General features: G+C 46.1%; 1 protein-coding gene across 1 annotated transcript in view; it reads right to left on the bottom strand.

Annotated features, from left to right (window-relative positions):
* Window positions 1-6,514: 6,514 nt before the first annotated feature.
* SLC20A1 (solute carrier family 20 member 1) overlaps window positions 6,515-15,897 on the bottom strand; it is a 32,175-nt gene continuing 22,792 nt past the window's right edge. Inside the window, exons 5-11 of the mRNA XM_073588679.1 lie at window positions 15,283-15,379; window positions 11,011-11,130; window positions 10,249-10,521; window positions 8,425-8,986; window positions 7,844-8,029; window positions 7,521-7,605; window positions 6,515-7,417 (exon numbers count right to left, since the gene is read on the bottom strand). Coding sequence (XP_073444780.1) covers window positions 7,256-7,417; window positions 7,521-7,605; window positions 7,844-8,029; window positions 8,425-8,986; window positions 10,249-10,521; window positions 11,011-11,130; window positions 15,283-15,379 — 1,485 coding nt within the window. The 3' untranslated portion in view covers window positions 6,515-7,255. The remainder of the gene's footprint in view (window positions 7,418-7,520; window positions 7,606-7,843; window positions 8,030-8,424; window positions 8,987-10,248; window positions 10,522-11,010; window positions 11,131-15,282; window positions 15,380-15,897) is intronic.

Genomic DNA, 15,897 nt, shown 5'->3' on the forward strand with positions numbered 1-15,897 from the left:
ATGTTACAGCTGAGGGGCTTAGCAACACTCGACCCTGAAAGGAGCCTTTCAAGGCCCTGCTATAAACCAGGACGTCCTTCTGAAAGGCTCTAGTATGGAATTGTGCCCACCTGACTGCTGGGATGCATGAGGTTAGAGAGCCTAACAGGGACATGGCCTGTCTGAGGGTCATAGAAGGATTATCAGTCGCCCGAAGAACCTGCTGCTGTATCTTTTGTAATTTATCTAATGGCAATAGACACTGCTGAGTTTCTGAATTTAATAGTAAGCCTAGAAACTTCTGTATCTTTAAGGGCTGGAGTCGGGATTTCTCGTAGTTTAATATCCATCTGAGGTTTTCTAACCTGGATTTAGCTCTTTCTATCTGGGATATACAATGGCCCACCGATTTTCCCACAATCAAAAAATCATCTAAATATGGAACAATTAAGATGTCCACTTCCCGTAAATGAGCCATAACCTCAGCCACTATTTTCGTAAATACCCGGGGTGCTGCTGAGAGACCAAAGGGAAGGGCTCTATACTGATAATGACGGACTGTGCCGTCAACTGAAACCGCCACTCTCAGGTACTGCTGGAAATCTGCATGGATTGGCACATAATAGTACGCATCTTTCAAATCTATGACTGCCATAAAACACCCTTTAAACAATATTTTTATTGTTGTATTGATGGACTCCATCTTAAAAGTACGATTAACCAAAAACTGATTAAGGAAACGTAAATTAATAATCGTCCTAAATGTTTTATCAGGTTTTTGAATTAGGAATAAGGGAGAGTAGAACCCTCTTCCTTTTTCAGATTCTGGAACCTCTATCAGGACGTTTTTCTGGCAAAGGCTCAAGACCTCCGCTTCTAAAGCTGCTTGTTCGAGGGGTGAAGATCTTAAAGGAGTTAGTTTAAAGGTATCCCGCGGGACCTGGGTAAACTCCAATCTAAGCCCGGTGGATATTACCTTGCGCACCCAGTCACTATTTGTAATCTGTAACCATGCCGGGAGGAAGGATGACAGTCTACCCCCCACGGGAATTACTAGTCATTGATTCTGTCTCTTTTGATCTCTCGACTCGTCTGAACATGTAGCCCGTACCTCTTCTCCTTCTATCTTCCCATCTGGGACGGTCTCTAATAGGCGAAGAATTGCGCCTTCTCCCCTGACCGAATCTCCTTCTACCAAATGGACGTCGGTAGGACGCAGACCAGAGATTTGGGAATTTTTTCTTGTCGTCCCCAGCCTTCTCAAGCAGTTCGTCCAGGACTACGCCGAACAAATATTCACCTTCACACGGAATAGCACAGAGCTTTGCTCTGGACTGAATGTCTCCCTGCCAGCACTTTTAGAGAGACCTGGTGGCCATTCTTACTGCATCCGCTGAGGCATCTGCTAGGAATGCTGCTCCCTCTTGGATTGTTGGTAGAGCCCCAAGAATTGTTTGCCTCGACGTACCCTGTTTTAATTGTGAGTCCAACCAGACCATCACGGACCTGGCCGTGCATGTTGATGCCACTGCTGGTCTTAAGGACCCGGCCGCCATTTCCCAGGCATTCTTAAGGAAGGTATCTGCCTTCCTGTCTAGGGGATCTTTAAGGGATCCCATGTCCTCAAAGGGTAGCGAGGATTTTTTCGATGCCTTCGCAATAGCTGCATCTAATTTGGGGGCTTTGTCCCAAGTACTCACTGCCGGATCGTCGAAGGGATATCTGCGTTTGAGGGCTGGTGGTAGCGACCCTCTTCTATCTGGTTTTTTCCACTCTCTGTGGATCAGATCCTGGATTTTCTGATTTAATGGGAAGACTCTACGCTTCCTCTGCTCCAGCCCCCCAAACATGACATCCTGCATGGATAACTGGGGCTTAGGCTCCTCCACTTGCATTGTCCCACTGTCTGCTTTGACCAGCTTATCTACCCGGTCAAGTGGCAAACAAAACTGCCCAGAGTCCTCCTCCTGAGGACGAGGGAGATGACGCCTGGGAGTCTCTACTTCTCCTCCATTCTGCCGAGGAATCGGACTCCACCGGGACCCCGCCCCTTAGACTTTCCGGCTGGGACAAGGATTTTAGGGTCTCTTTCATTTCTGCCCTGACTATGTCTCTTAAACTCGCCGCTACCGCAGGCGACTCTTCCGCCACTGTCTGCTGAATCCAGGGGGGGGGGCCACAATTTCTTGGGGCATGAGTCTGGTAATGGGCATGCGCAGAGTGCGCATTCCCTGTTTAGATTTACTTGTAGCCTTCTTCCCCTAAAATAAAATACAGAAGGGGGGTCCAGTCACTGAGTGAACTTTCACAAAGATCACTTACCAGTGCCATAATCAAGTACCGGAGAATGAGGGGGATTCTTCTCAGCCGACGCTCCTGTCTGCCTAGAGGAGCTTTTATGAGTGGACTGGTCACTTCGTCCCGCACGTTCCTTACTGTCACGGGACTCTCTTTTTCTGCCTGCCCTGCCGAAGGTCATCCAGGGGCGGTAGTGATGCTTGTCGCTGCTGCACGCTTTCCATTATTGCTCGCAATAATGTGGCCAAGGCAAGGCACCCTGCCAGGGTCCTGCCTATATACCCCTCCTCCGGACAGCAGTATTCCTGCCGCGCCCCTCCCCCCTTAATAGGGCTCCCTTCTCCAGCTGGCACCGCACCCGACGCTTAGCGGCATTTACGATGGGCGCCGCCATCTTGGATTCTCGCGCCTGCGCAGAAGCGCCTCCTCCGCCCGACGTGACCGGAAGTCACGCGGGACGCCCGGGCACTCCAGAATGCAGCGCTCCCCGGTCTCAGCACCCTGCAGCCGCGTCGGCCCCGTTACCACCGCACTTGCGCCGCCGGAGCCGGGAGCCCCCTAGGGGGCATACTCACCGGCGGCGGTCTTACCCTGGAGACGGACCTCCTCCGGACGCCGCTCCCTGCTGCATCCGCCACCGCCGTGCCACCGTAGCATCTTCCAGGAGTTCCGCACCAGGCCGAGGTAGGAGACCCCCTCGCTACCTGTATCGGCCGGCCGGTCCTGGGATCCGGTCTTCTGTAGGATCCCATCCCCTCAGGAACAGGAAACCAACTGATGCGTGGGAGAGGTGCCACCCTTTTGTATCTGTAGGTTTCCTGTTCCTAAAGGGCGGATCCCCTCTCTCGTGGTGCTGTCATGGGAGTCCGAATAAATGATCTTTTCACCCTCAATTCTTATTTTTCCAAGGGTAACAGGACCCTAAAAGATATTGTGCAATTTGTCCTGAGTACGTTGATACCCCACATGTGGGGGTAAACCACTATTTGGGCGCATGGCAGAGCTCTGAAGGGAAGCAGCGCCATTTGACGTTTTTGGCTGGAATTGAGATCGGACACTATGTCGCATTTGGAAAGCCCCTGATGTACCAAAACAGTAGAAACCCCCACATAAATGACACCATTTTGGAAACTAGACCCCCCAAGGAACTTATCTAGATGTGTGGTGAGCACTTTGAAACCCCCAGTGCTTCACAGAAGTTTATAACGCCCGTGCGTGAAAATACAAAAATCGTATTTTTTCCACAAACATGATCTTTTAGTAAACAATTTTTTCATTTTCCCCAAGGGTACAAGGAGAAATTGGACTCCAAAAGATGCTGTCCAATTTGTCCCGAGTACGCTGATACCTCATATGTGGGAGAAAACTACTGTATGGACACACGTCAGGGCTCGGCAGGGAAGTAGTGACATTTTGGAATGCAGACTTTGATGGAATGGTCTGCGGGTGTCATGTGTGTTTGGAGAGCCCCTGATGTACCTAAACTATTGAAACTCCCCACAAGTGACCCCATTTTGGAAACTAGACCCCCCACGGAACTTATCGATGTGTGGTGAGCACTTTGAACCCCGAAGTGCTTCACAGAAGTTTATAACGCCTGGGCGTGAATAAAAAAAAAAATCATTTTTTTCCACAAAAATGATATTTTTGCCCCCAATTTTTTATTTTCCTAAGGGTAACAGGAGAAATTGGACCCAAAAGTTGTTTTGCAATTTGTCCTGAGTATGCTGATACCCTATATGTGGGGGTAAAACACTGTTTGGGTGCATGGCAGAGCTTGGAAGGGAAGGAGCACCATTTGACTTTTTCAACGCAGAATTGGCTGGAATTGAGATCAGACGCCATGTTGAATTTGGAGAGCCCCTGATGTGCCCAAACAATGGAAACCCCCAATTATAACTCCAACCCTAACCCCAACACACCCCTAACCCTAATCTGAGCCCTAACCCTAACGGGAAAATGGAAATACTTTTTTTAATTTTATTATTTTTCCCTAAGGGGGTGATAACGGGGGGTTTGATTTACTATTTATGGCAGTTTTTATGTTTGGCGGCTGTCGCACGCTAAAAGACGCTTTTTATTGTAAAAATAGTTTTTGCATCACCACATATACTGAGAGCTATAATTTTTCCGCATTTTGACCCACCGAGTCATGTGAGGTCTTATTCTTTGCGGGACGAGTTGACGTTTTTATCAGTACCATTTTTGGGCACGTTACCTTTTTTTTTTTTTTTTTTTAATCGCTTTTTATTCCGATTTTTGGGACGCAGAATGAACAAAAACCAGCGTTTCATGAATTTCTTTTGGGGGGTGCGTTTACACCGTTCCGCGTGCGGTAAAATTGATAAAGCGGTTTTATTCGCGTCGGTACGGTTACAGCGATACCTCATTTAGGTCGTTTTATGTTTTGTCGTATTTCTGCAATGAAAACAATTTTATATAAAAAATGTTTGCATCGCTTTATTCTGCGAGCTATAACTTTATTTTTTTGCGGGACAAGATGACGTTTTCAGCGGTACCATGGATATTTATATGCGTCTTTTTGATCGCGTGTTATTGCACTTTTTGTTCGGTGGTATGATAAATCAATAATTTTTTGCTTCGTTTATTTTTATTTTTTTAAGGGGTTCGCTAAAGGGGTTAACTAATGGGACAGTTATAGGGCGGGTTGCTACGGACGCGGCGATACCAAATATGTGCACTTATTGTTTTTTTGTATTTTCAAAAAATGAATTTATTGGGGAATATTTTTTTTTTTACTAATTTAGCGATTTTTTTTAAATTTTTACACTTTCTTTATTACATAGTCCCAGGTGGGACATCACTGTCCTGTGACAGATCGCTGATCTGTCACATCACAGATCAGCAATCTATCACAGGCAGTGAGGAAGTCAGCTCCCTACAGGCCCATCGCCATCTTGGATCTGGGGCCCTGTAGGGAAAGAGCCCCCGGCAGCAGCGCTGCCGTGGGGGACTTAGGGAGGCACGGAGGGAGCCCCCTCCCTGCTGATGCTTCCCTTTAACTCCCGGTACACCGCGATAGTGTTTGATCGCGGTGTACAAGGGGTTAAGGTGTCAGCTGTGATAATCAGCCGACACCCGGCCGCGATCAGCGGCGCTCACCACGTGGGCGCCGCTGATCGCATTAGACGTACTATCCCGTCCTTGGGAATTAAGTCCCAGGGCACATGGACGGGATAGTACGTCTAATGGCAGAAAGGGGTTAATGACTAGACACACAAGGAGCAGGTCTATTAACTTGGTGCTCAATCCTTCAGCCATCACATACAGGTTTGCCTTTATATGACCAGTCAAACTCCAGCATAAAGCCATCGCTGCAGAGCAATTACTGAAAAATCCATAGACTCCGAGGTTCAGATGTAATACTCATGGAAGTGGAAAAATCTCTAGTATGGATGGTGTTCTTACATTATCTGCTTTGCAGACAGCATCCTCCGGTGAACAGAAGTGTGGCTTCTGATGGGACTGATGCAGATTGGGGAGAAGTTATGCAGAGGGTCTTTACTACCTCTCAGTTATTTCACCATGTCCAAACAGGCAGTTTTATAAGTTTCTACTGCGGTTTACAGTACCATTAAAATCAATGTTAAATGAAAACCGCAGTGCACATGCTGCAGATTTTTCCGTGTGGATTTGCTGTGGTTTCAAATCCGCAGCATATCAATTTTTTGTGCAGATTCTGCTGCGGTTTGGCACCTGCTCCATGGCAGGTGTCAAACTGCAGGTCTTTTGACCTGCGAATTTACCTGTGGTTTTTCTCAAATCTGCACGGAAAATTCCACAGAGCAATCCACAGCATGTGCACACAGCCTTAGTTTTCATTTTCACCAGTTCAGCTAGATTAGCTCAGTATAGACCACACATACCAGCACCTTCTCTCCCAACATCTGACAGGAGGCACCAAGACACAGCCTGCCAATAGTGTTATTTTAATGTGTATGATTGGGGGCTTCACTCTGGCTATAGACAGACTTGGACATACAGGTCAGATACAGCCAAGCAGTACAGCATGTGAACCTGGCACCAGCTCATTATGCTGCTCACTGTGTACTGGGTGATCCATCCCTGAATGTAAGCCAACAATGGTACAAAAGTTAGTGATGTATTAGAACAGTGGGTTTTCTGTTTTTACAGAATGGCTGCAAGCAAGATTGGCGTTACTGCAGAGCCAAACCTCTTAATTACTGAGCAATAATGACCATTCTGCACAAGGTGGTGGTGGATTTAGTGCTCTTTTATTTTACTTCACCAGTAGCAAAAAGTTGATAAACTAGTGAAATAGACACTATGCAGGACAGGATTCCCCATATTGCATGATCACATTGCTCCCGAGTTACTGGAACTGCACTTTTAGCTGGGGCCTACACATCCCATATAGACAGCACATCCTCATAAGATTACATCGCTTAGATTCTTTATTAAAAAATAAAATCATGGACTCCCAGATTTTAAGATAAGAAAAAAAACAAAAAAAGTCTAAAATCTAGACCGAGCTGCAGAGGTAACCCCTCAGCCACCTCACCCATTCAGTGAATGGGAAAAATAAAAATCCTGTGAGATATGAACAAGATGCTCTGACATTTACAGTGAAAACGAGAAGGCCGACACACAAGCAGGTCTATGTACAGAGAACATTAATACTGAGGAATGATCAGTACGTGTATACAGGTAGATTGGGTTGATCTGTAGTATTCTAGCGCATTAAAGCAGTTTTACAGCACAAGGGAGAAGGGGGAGAGAATCCTGTTTAAGCAAATCTACTCCTCCGTTATTTCTACCCATCCCTGACAGAGCAGACATATTGCATATTCCAGGTCTGTTATTTCAAGCCTCTCGTTCAGGGACTGGGAGGGAGCAGAGGATGGTTTCTTGCATCCTGTTGCATTGCACTGATGAGATATGTGCGGTGGATATGGTAGTCCTGAGTGGAGATTTTGGATAAGCAGGCGATTCAGGATCATACTCTAAGGATTGCGTACTTGAAGAGCGCCATGATACCAGCACTGATCAGGCCTGAAATTGGCACGGTGACAAACCAAGCAAGGAAGATATTTCTGAACAGACGCCAGTCCACAGCCTTTTTGGATCGGAGCCATCCGACAGATACAACAGACCCGACCTGAGGGCAGAAAGGTGGTTAATCTCTTATACGGGAACTACTCCATGACCAAAGACAGTTTCGGTAGACTTGCCAGCCAGGGCGCAGAGTTCATGCCACTCACCTTACAATGTGTCGTACTGATGGGGAGACCAACATTAGAAGCAATTACGACTGTCAGTGCAGATGCCAACTCTATGCTGAAACCACTGAAATATAAAGATGTACAAGTGGTTAACGTACAAGCCAAGGTTTGATCAGTTTGTAATCTACGTAAAATAAAACGCATATGGTAGGAGCAAATTGTTAATGTTTTAGACAAGGAGTAGTTCAGATTTGTATACATTCTGCGTTTCCAAAATGAGGTTTACTTTTTTATTCCTAAATTTCAAGCTTTCCTTTCTTAAAAGTTCTTCATAAGAAATTTAGCTAAAATTGTCCGATTACCTTGAGGGAGTAATGGGGGTCAGATCTTTGCCCATCGTCTGGATAACTCTTCGTCCCCAGACCCAGAGACCAATGCAGATACCAACTCCTCCATATAGAAGCAGCCAAATAGGGGTAGGAGCCTTGGAGGTCACATCTCCAGTCTGATAAACTAGCCACAGAGCAACCAACGGGCCGATGGCATTGCTGCAAGGGAGAAGAAGAATGTCAAACCTCAAGCATGAAGGGTGAATGCAAAAATGTACACAGCAGCAAGGATACAGTCGGGCTCTGTTCACATGTCCAGCAGTTTTGGGATCATAAAAAGGAAAAAAAAAAAATAGCGGCGGGAAGCTTTATGATTAGCAATGCGCTTAATACTTGAGGGGCTCAAAGACCCCTCTTGTAAATACAAACCCATAATAAGTTCAAAATTAAAGTGAATATGCGTTTTTATACAGATTATTTTTGTTAATATTGGATCTGTTACAATTAGATGACAAGTAGATATGTGAACACAACCCAAGCTCATCTCATGGCCCACCACAGCCCACCTCTCCCCAGTCAAACGGCTGACTAATAGTCTTCTCGCGCCAACTGACCTGACATCATTTCCACCATGTGCAAAAGAGCCAAAGCAGGCAGTGAGAATCTGCAAAAACTGGAACAGCAGAGAAACCTCGGGCTTGTCTTGGTCATGCCATTCTTCTAGCGAGGAGTTGCTGCTTTTCCTGTCAACAGCCTCTTCTGCGCCACCTTCTTCCTGTTCTTCTGTGCCAATAGCCTGGTGTGTGTCCGCCACGGCGTTACAATAACTGGTGTAGCTGTCCATGCGAGTTCTCTTCTTCCCGTCTGCTCCGTGCCAGGTTAGTTTCTCAGCCTCCTCTGGGCGAGCTTCAGCCTCCCTGTGCCGGAAGGAATCTAGGGGCATCCCGCAGATGGCCATGGTGTACGAGGTGTAGCTGTTGTTGCGGCGCAGCGGCTTCTCACCAGAATCTCCCATGCAGTCGCCCACTTTAGCCAGATGCAGCTTGTGCAGGAGCTCTTTGTACAGACCAGAATCTTTGTGCACGGTGTGATACTGATAATGCCCGCTGGAGGTCATCTGGTTGCTAACGGTCTGGCTGAATTGTACGTGATTTCCATTTGGAAATCGCACAGCTCCTAAAAAATAAAAAATAAGTTTTTAGAAACTTTAAAAATAAAATTACAACATCCACCAAAATTACTCGGCACATGCCGGATTTAATGTGCGGACAGGGTAATGACTACAGGTGGCGCCAGAGGGCAGCCATGCCTTATGTGGAGGTTGTTCTTGTAAAAGCAAACAAGCCATCAAGTGACTTCAATTCATTGTGGAAAGTTGGTGAAAGGGAAGCGTCACATTACAAGTCCATTCTAGGTCATGGACAAAGAAAATCTGGGGTGGAAGAATTACTATTAGGGCTCATACTCCCTTGCGAGAGACTCGCACGATTCTCGTACAAGTCTCTCGCATGAAAACCTGGCGCTGCCGCCGGCACTCAGACAGGAGCGTGCAGCTACATAGAAATACATGTAGCCACACGCTCCGATCCGAGTGCCGGCAGCAGTGCCCGGAATTCATGCAAGAGACTTGCACGAGAATTGTGCGAGTCTCTCGGAAGGGAGTATGAGCCCCTTACAAGAATTTTCAGCTTCTGACTTCTACCCAATGATGTGGTAAAAGGCCTGGGGAAAAACAAAAAACACGGTATACGGGTGTATAGTGAAGCGCTTCAAAGCCAAGATCCTAATATCACCTGTGTCTGTAGCAAATCAGAAGTCGATCAGCTAATGACCATGAACTTTTATTCAGCCAACGTACACATGCACGCTCAGTTCAGTTGAGTGTGCATGTGTTAAATGGGAAGGAAGGGGGACACCTGACAGCACTATATCCCATAAGAGTATTGGGAGTAAGAAGTACAGTTCAACATCGGCTGGGAGTATACGTACAAAGCCTCCCCAGTACAAATTAGAGGGTCATGTAACACATATAGCCAACCCAAGGGAATTCCAGACATCTACAAGTTTAAGGCCAAGAAATACACAGAAGGGATCATATACCTGACTAAGGTAAATGTCATTTCTTCTGTCACATGATAGGCAATGTTTGCCCTGCACCTACGTGACAGAGGCTGCAAACAAAATCCTTGGAGCGGAGGGTGGATTGTAAAAATGCAGTGGAGGGTGAGAAGTTTACTGGCTTCTTAAACCTGTAGCTGCAGTAAAGAAAACCTCTGACCTCCGGGAAAGAAAAGTAATAGCTGCAGAGCAATTCATAGATGCCCCTACGCTAAAGCCCGGAGCACCCCCCCATGCTACACTACAGCCCAACTCATTTATGTTTTGCAGTACAGCTGTGTGCATTAAATTCTGAATATTTCCTCTGCTAGTCCACTCACCGTTTATTGCCTGATCAATGTTGGTCTCCATGCTCTGGGATTTCTCCTTCTCTAGGATATCATCAGAATCCCCCATCTTGAAGGTTACCGTTCGCTCTTCCGCAGCCCGCGATGGCACAGATACCAGGTCCAAAATAGGCACCTTGGTTTCTGCAATGACACCGCAATCCTCGATAGGCACTTTGACATCTGGGTCTGGTCTCAGTATGCGGCATTCGTCCAGGTTCTTTTTGTCCATCAAGGGCGATTCTGACGGGCTGGATTTTATTTCACCTGAGGAATAGGAGAACACAGAATTTTACAAACTCAATTTTAGAGGGTGACATCACTCCCTAAGCCACCCAATAAGAGTGCATTCTCTGGAGGACCGTCAAGGAGACCAAGACTGATCCAGCACAGATCCTGACAACAGCATTATCATTCAGATTCTGGTGTGATGTTTAGCAGAGACACCTATGCCCAATACGGACCACTGCCTCTATTCCAGAGTGGTACATTATAGATCTAGGATGGATTAGATCTGTTAAATGCAACAGCTCGCAGGACAGACCAGTAACGACAAGGTCTCTGGAGAACAGCTAGAGGCACTGGGCCTGTCAGACTGGTTAAAGATCAGTCTTTTTACCTTTCATGCACATGACATGTCTTCTCCCCCACCCCATCCCCTTAGGACTGTAATTCCAGACTGGAGTCACACGATAGAGCTATAACTGCATCATTCTCCCCATCGGCTACATGACAATACGGAGGGGAGACACTTACGTTCTATTTTCTTCTTCATTCTTGGACAGATGAAAAACCACACGACCAGGGCACAAATCACAGAACAACCCACTGAGATCAGGATGACGCCCCACAGGGGAATCTTGTCAAATCCAAGCACTATAAAATAAAAAAAAATAAAAAAAACACACATGAAAGCTGTCCTTTATAGCAGAGCCTTCCAAATGAAAGGAGTCAGCAGCACTGGAAGCTATAGAGGTCTCGATGAAGCCACACGGCAGATGTTTCCATGAGTGTAATCAATGGTTTAATGAGCTTCTTCCTCCATGAGTCCGTATTAGAGATTAATAAGACTAAAGGACCACTGAAGCAGTAGATCGAGAGATTGTCAGACTGTAAAATTATATTTATAAAATGTGGAAGTAGGTATACAGTAATCCCAGAAAAAAAAAAAAATAAACGATCCGGGTAATGTCTGGGGTCTGTTGTGGCCATTCAACAAGCCAGCCTCATCTACCTAGCCCCTTATAATAAAAAAAACGAAAGAGCACTGCCTCCTCCAGTATTTTATAGGCACAGAAGGATTAAAATAAACAGAAGCAAGTTCTCTTCCCAGCACCTCTGCTGAACCAGAGGTCTCCACCAGCTACGAGTGGCGTCTGGCCCACACAGAAGGCACGGCAGTGATGCAGCAGTCAGGCGGATGCCCTCATTTTTAATCATTCGGTGACCAAAAGAAAATATATATACACAGAACACTGTCAGTCTCTTTAAGGTCTTCACTAAAGGAAAAATCATTTGCAGTTGAGTATTTAATTTTTTACATCTGCGCCAACATTAGGACATTATAATAGAACTGCTTGAGACGAATTGGTCAGCTCAATATAAGAACAGTACAGCACAGATACAGTGTTATGATAGGAGTGAAGGGCTGTAAAACATTGGACCAATAGGAGCATTGAAAGAAGTCCGGTCAGTATATTCAAGAGGGGAGCGCTTACTCCTTTAAAGCACCACTCCAGCGTCAGATTCTAATTTCCCCACTGGAGTGGTGTCACTAATGCAAGTTCCCTGCCTCTATTATACTTACCGGCCATCATACCCTGCTCGTTGTGACCTGCCGGATGGGGAGCCTGAGGTCACTTCTCAATACAAGTCTATGAGAGCCAGAACAAGGATGTATACTTAGGCCATGTTCATGCGTTTAGTGTTTGTAAGCCAAAATCAGGAGTGGAACAATCATAGAAACACATCACCACTTCTGTATTTATCACACACTCCGGTATTTGGAATCAATGTGTGAACATGGCCTTATACCTTGTGAACGTTACTTCCCACTTCCGGTCAGTCAGGAGCTGCGGTCACAAGATTGTGGTGCTGGGCAGGAGTGGCACAAGACGGCAGCTGTCATATTACTAGGGGCAGGGAACATGCATTAATGACACCACTCCAGGGTTGAAATAAGAACTCCGGAGTGGCGCTTTAACTAGTTGGCGTTTATCATCACAGATCACTGGAACGCCAGGGCACACGGACGAGCACGGCTCTAGTCTAACATCTCCATACCAAACTAGTGTTACCCATCTTGCCTATGGGGTATCCCAGCATGAAGCTTTTTTGGCAGCATTCTCCTATAGTGCAGCATGAGAGTCATTATGGCTAATAGTGTCCTCGGCTCTTCTGTTTCCCGTGTGCCTCCTCAGTCAGGTGTGAAAGTTTTCTAGGGGCAAACTTTGCTGCAAGTCACCACTGAGCCAGCAAAAAAAAAAACCCAAAGGACAAATCTTTAAGCCTCTCAATGGATGTAACTACTTATGTCCCCCCCAAAAAATGAGAAAAGCATTCAAGGGTATTGGCTAACCAGAGAAATTATATTTGCAAGCTTTCAGGGCTCAAAGGGCCTGATGAAGGGGCCTTCTCATTTTTGGGGGGGACATAAGTGTTTACATTGATATTTCTGGATAACACAATACCACTATTATTTTGTATTGTACAGCTCCTCAATGGGAAATTTTGAAGGACAAACAGCACAGCAACTTTTGAAGCGGAAGAGCTCCAAGGTTTTCCATTAACAGCGCTGTGTACGAGAACAAGTCATGTCAATAACACCAAGGATAGTTTTTGCAGCGTGTAGGTAAGTGCTGCGGCTTGGAGCGCTATGCAGTGTCAGTGTGAAGGTATCCTTCCAGCTATACCAACCTGGAAACAACCAGGGAAAAAGCGCTAGGCAAAGGTTATATGAGGCCACTGGTCATAAACCTGGAAATTTAGTGTGTCGCATTGCAACATTGCATCTAAATAAGTCTATGGGGCAGAAGAAAAAAAAAAAAACAAAACACAACCTCATGTGACTACGTGGTGGCACATTTTCATCTACCACAATGATACAGAGTGAAATAGCAGGGTGAGACGGCAGATATAACTCCACCTCCCCTTTATAAAACTACACCAGTTTTGTCATGACTTGCTCCCCTTAGGAGTCATGGTGTCTTCTCACACAGCTGTGACTATATATATATGCCTGACAGTCTTCAGGCTGTAACACAAGGACCAGCACGTCCCACAGGAGCCGCCATCAATTTAGCCCAACATTCAGCCACATCAGACTAACTATTAGGCATAGCGTTTCTGCTACAGGGCAGACTGCACAAATCCCACCAGTGTCGTCCGCTCCCGCTGACAACCAACACCAAACGCATGCCGTCTAGCTCCTACCAGCTGTTAGCTCAGGACTTACAGGGAAGCGTGCTCAGCTGCTGACCAGGACGACTGAATGAAAAGCTAAAGCCGGAGACGTAAACCAATATGTCCGTACTGGCCAAACTCATGAGGTGTAATCCAAGCATGGCAGAAAGACTACACACTGGCCAACACAGCTCGTTTCCAGAGAGCCATCACCCCTACAAGACAGGTAGAAATGCCGAGGTCTTAAGTCTTTACACTTGTAAGCTAGTTAGGGTGCTCGTCCTGAAACGGTCACCAAATTTACATCTGATGTAATCCGGACAACGTGGAAGAACATGTACAAAGTTCTTCAAAAGGGGTTACCCAATAGTAGGTAAATAATGGGTTAAAAAAAAATAAATCATTGCATCATGCAAAAGTTGAGCAACTGTAACTTTACTTTGGCCCTGGGTCATCTAGATTGGCGTTTTGCTCCTGAACCTTTATGAAGGGTCGTGTGTGCCCCTTCATGGATTTTGTGGCTTTTTCAGACTCCTAGCGACAGACTGATGTACATGTCTATGGCAGACAAATAAACTGTCAGCGCTTAGCCACAAGATCCCCCATCTAAGACACACCCCCCCCCTTCCCCATTTTAAAAAGGCCAGAAGTCAAACTTTTTTGTGCAACCCTAGCAAGAGGGGTTTGAACAAAATGGGGCTTTCGTGTTTAATCTTAAACTCGCCATTTTTTTTGGAGACACTTGTTTCTATTCAGACTGCAAAACCCTCATCTGTACAGGTTGATACAATCTGTGGTTAGAAGAGGACTTCCACTCACAAGCAGATGTCTTGAAATCAGTGAGAGATTAAGATTAGTGATGAGCGAGTATACTCGTTTCTCGGGTTTTCCTGAGCATGCTCGGGTGATCTGAGTATTTTGGCGTGCTCGGAGATTTAGTGTTTGTCGACGCAGTTGCATTATTTGCAGCTGCTAGACATCCTGAATACATGTGGGGATTGCCTGTTTGTTAAGGAATTCCTCACATGTATTCAGGCTATCTAGCAGCCGCAAATAATGCAACTGCGTCGACAAACACTAAATCTCCAAGCACGCCAAAATACTCAGATCACCCAAGCAAGCTAGGGAAAACCCGAGAAACAAGTATATTCGCTCATCACTAATTAAGATACAAAGTTGCGTGACTTTAGTGGTCAATGACAATCCCTTCCAGTAAACGGGTCCGGTTGGGAAGTCATCGTCATCTTATGGGCGCTGCAGGGGAATTTTTCCCCCAGACTTGAGCAGTTAGGAGGAGGGCAAAATAAAACAAAAATAAGGGTCAGGGAGGGCGTGTATGAACTCTTCTGCAGGATCTTCATGGCCATCGCTGGTGGGAAGGTAGGGGAATGTCTCTGCTGAAGGAGCGGGGAGGAAATGGCAGCAGTGATGCCACCAGTTTGGTTAACTAGTTAGGTTAGAAATGTCAGCATACACTAGCCTGCTGCAGCCTTCTGTAATGGGCTCAGGCCAGCAGACTTCTAGAAGATTTCAGTCCTGCAAAGTAAAAAGTAGTAAATTGTGGATTTAATAGCGGGCTCGAGAGCAAAAGCCAAAGAGACCTAGTGATGCGTAAATTGTACTCACGAGGTGCACCGGTGTACATGATGGAGAACAGGTTTATGCCGATGGTACAGGCGTAGAATACCGGCAGGGCGCGGAGTCCATTGGGTACAGGGTCAGGCTGCAATAAATGCAAGATGTCAACATAGCTCAGAACAGAGGCCAACGTACCCAAAAGGCCACTGATCGGTCTCATGGCTGTACCTAGCTCGGAGATTGGAAACAATCAGCTACATAATACTTTCTATATGTAAAGAGCTGATCTGCCCTTATCCCCGATATCTGGGCTAAGCGCACACATACAGCGGTGGGCACAAGGCATTTCTTCCCCCATGTTTATCCTCGCCAGTGAAATAAGGACAGAGGCAGCAAGTGTACACTCATACTGATAAATGCATAAATAGGAGTCACAACCTGCATGGACTCATCACAGCCCGCTCATGGTCACGAAGGGCGGTGCAATGTTTAGGATGTATATGGGTAGGAAAGATGCCGTCTGGCAGGGACGGAGGACAGTCCGCACACCGCACCATTTAAAGTACTTGGATCACTAATGATTAATGTGCTTACGCACAGCTTCAGCATTGCAAGAGAAACATACTTTAGAAGCGGACTGTACATGAAGAGTTTACCCCAAAT

This window comes from Dendrobates tinctorius, unplaced genomic scaffold (genome assembly GCF_039654945.1).
Source record: "Dendrobates tinctorius isolate UK_male_01 unplaced genomic scaffold, ASM3965494v1 ptg000104l, whole genome shotgun sequence".
Classification (NCBI taxonomy): Eukaryota; Metazoa; Chordata; class Amphibia; order Anura; family Dendrobatidae; genus Dendrobates; species Dendrobates tinctorius.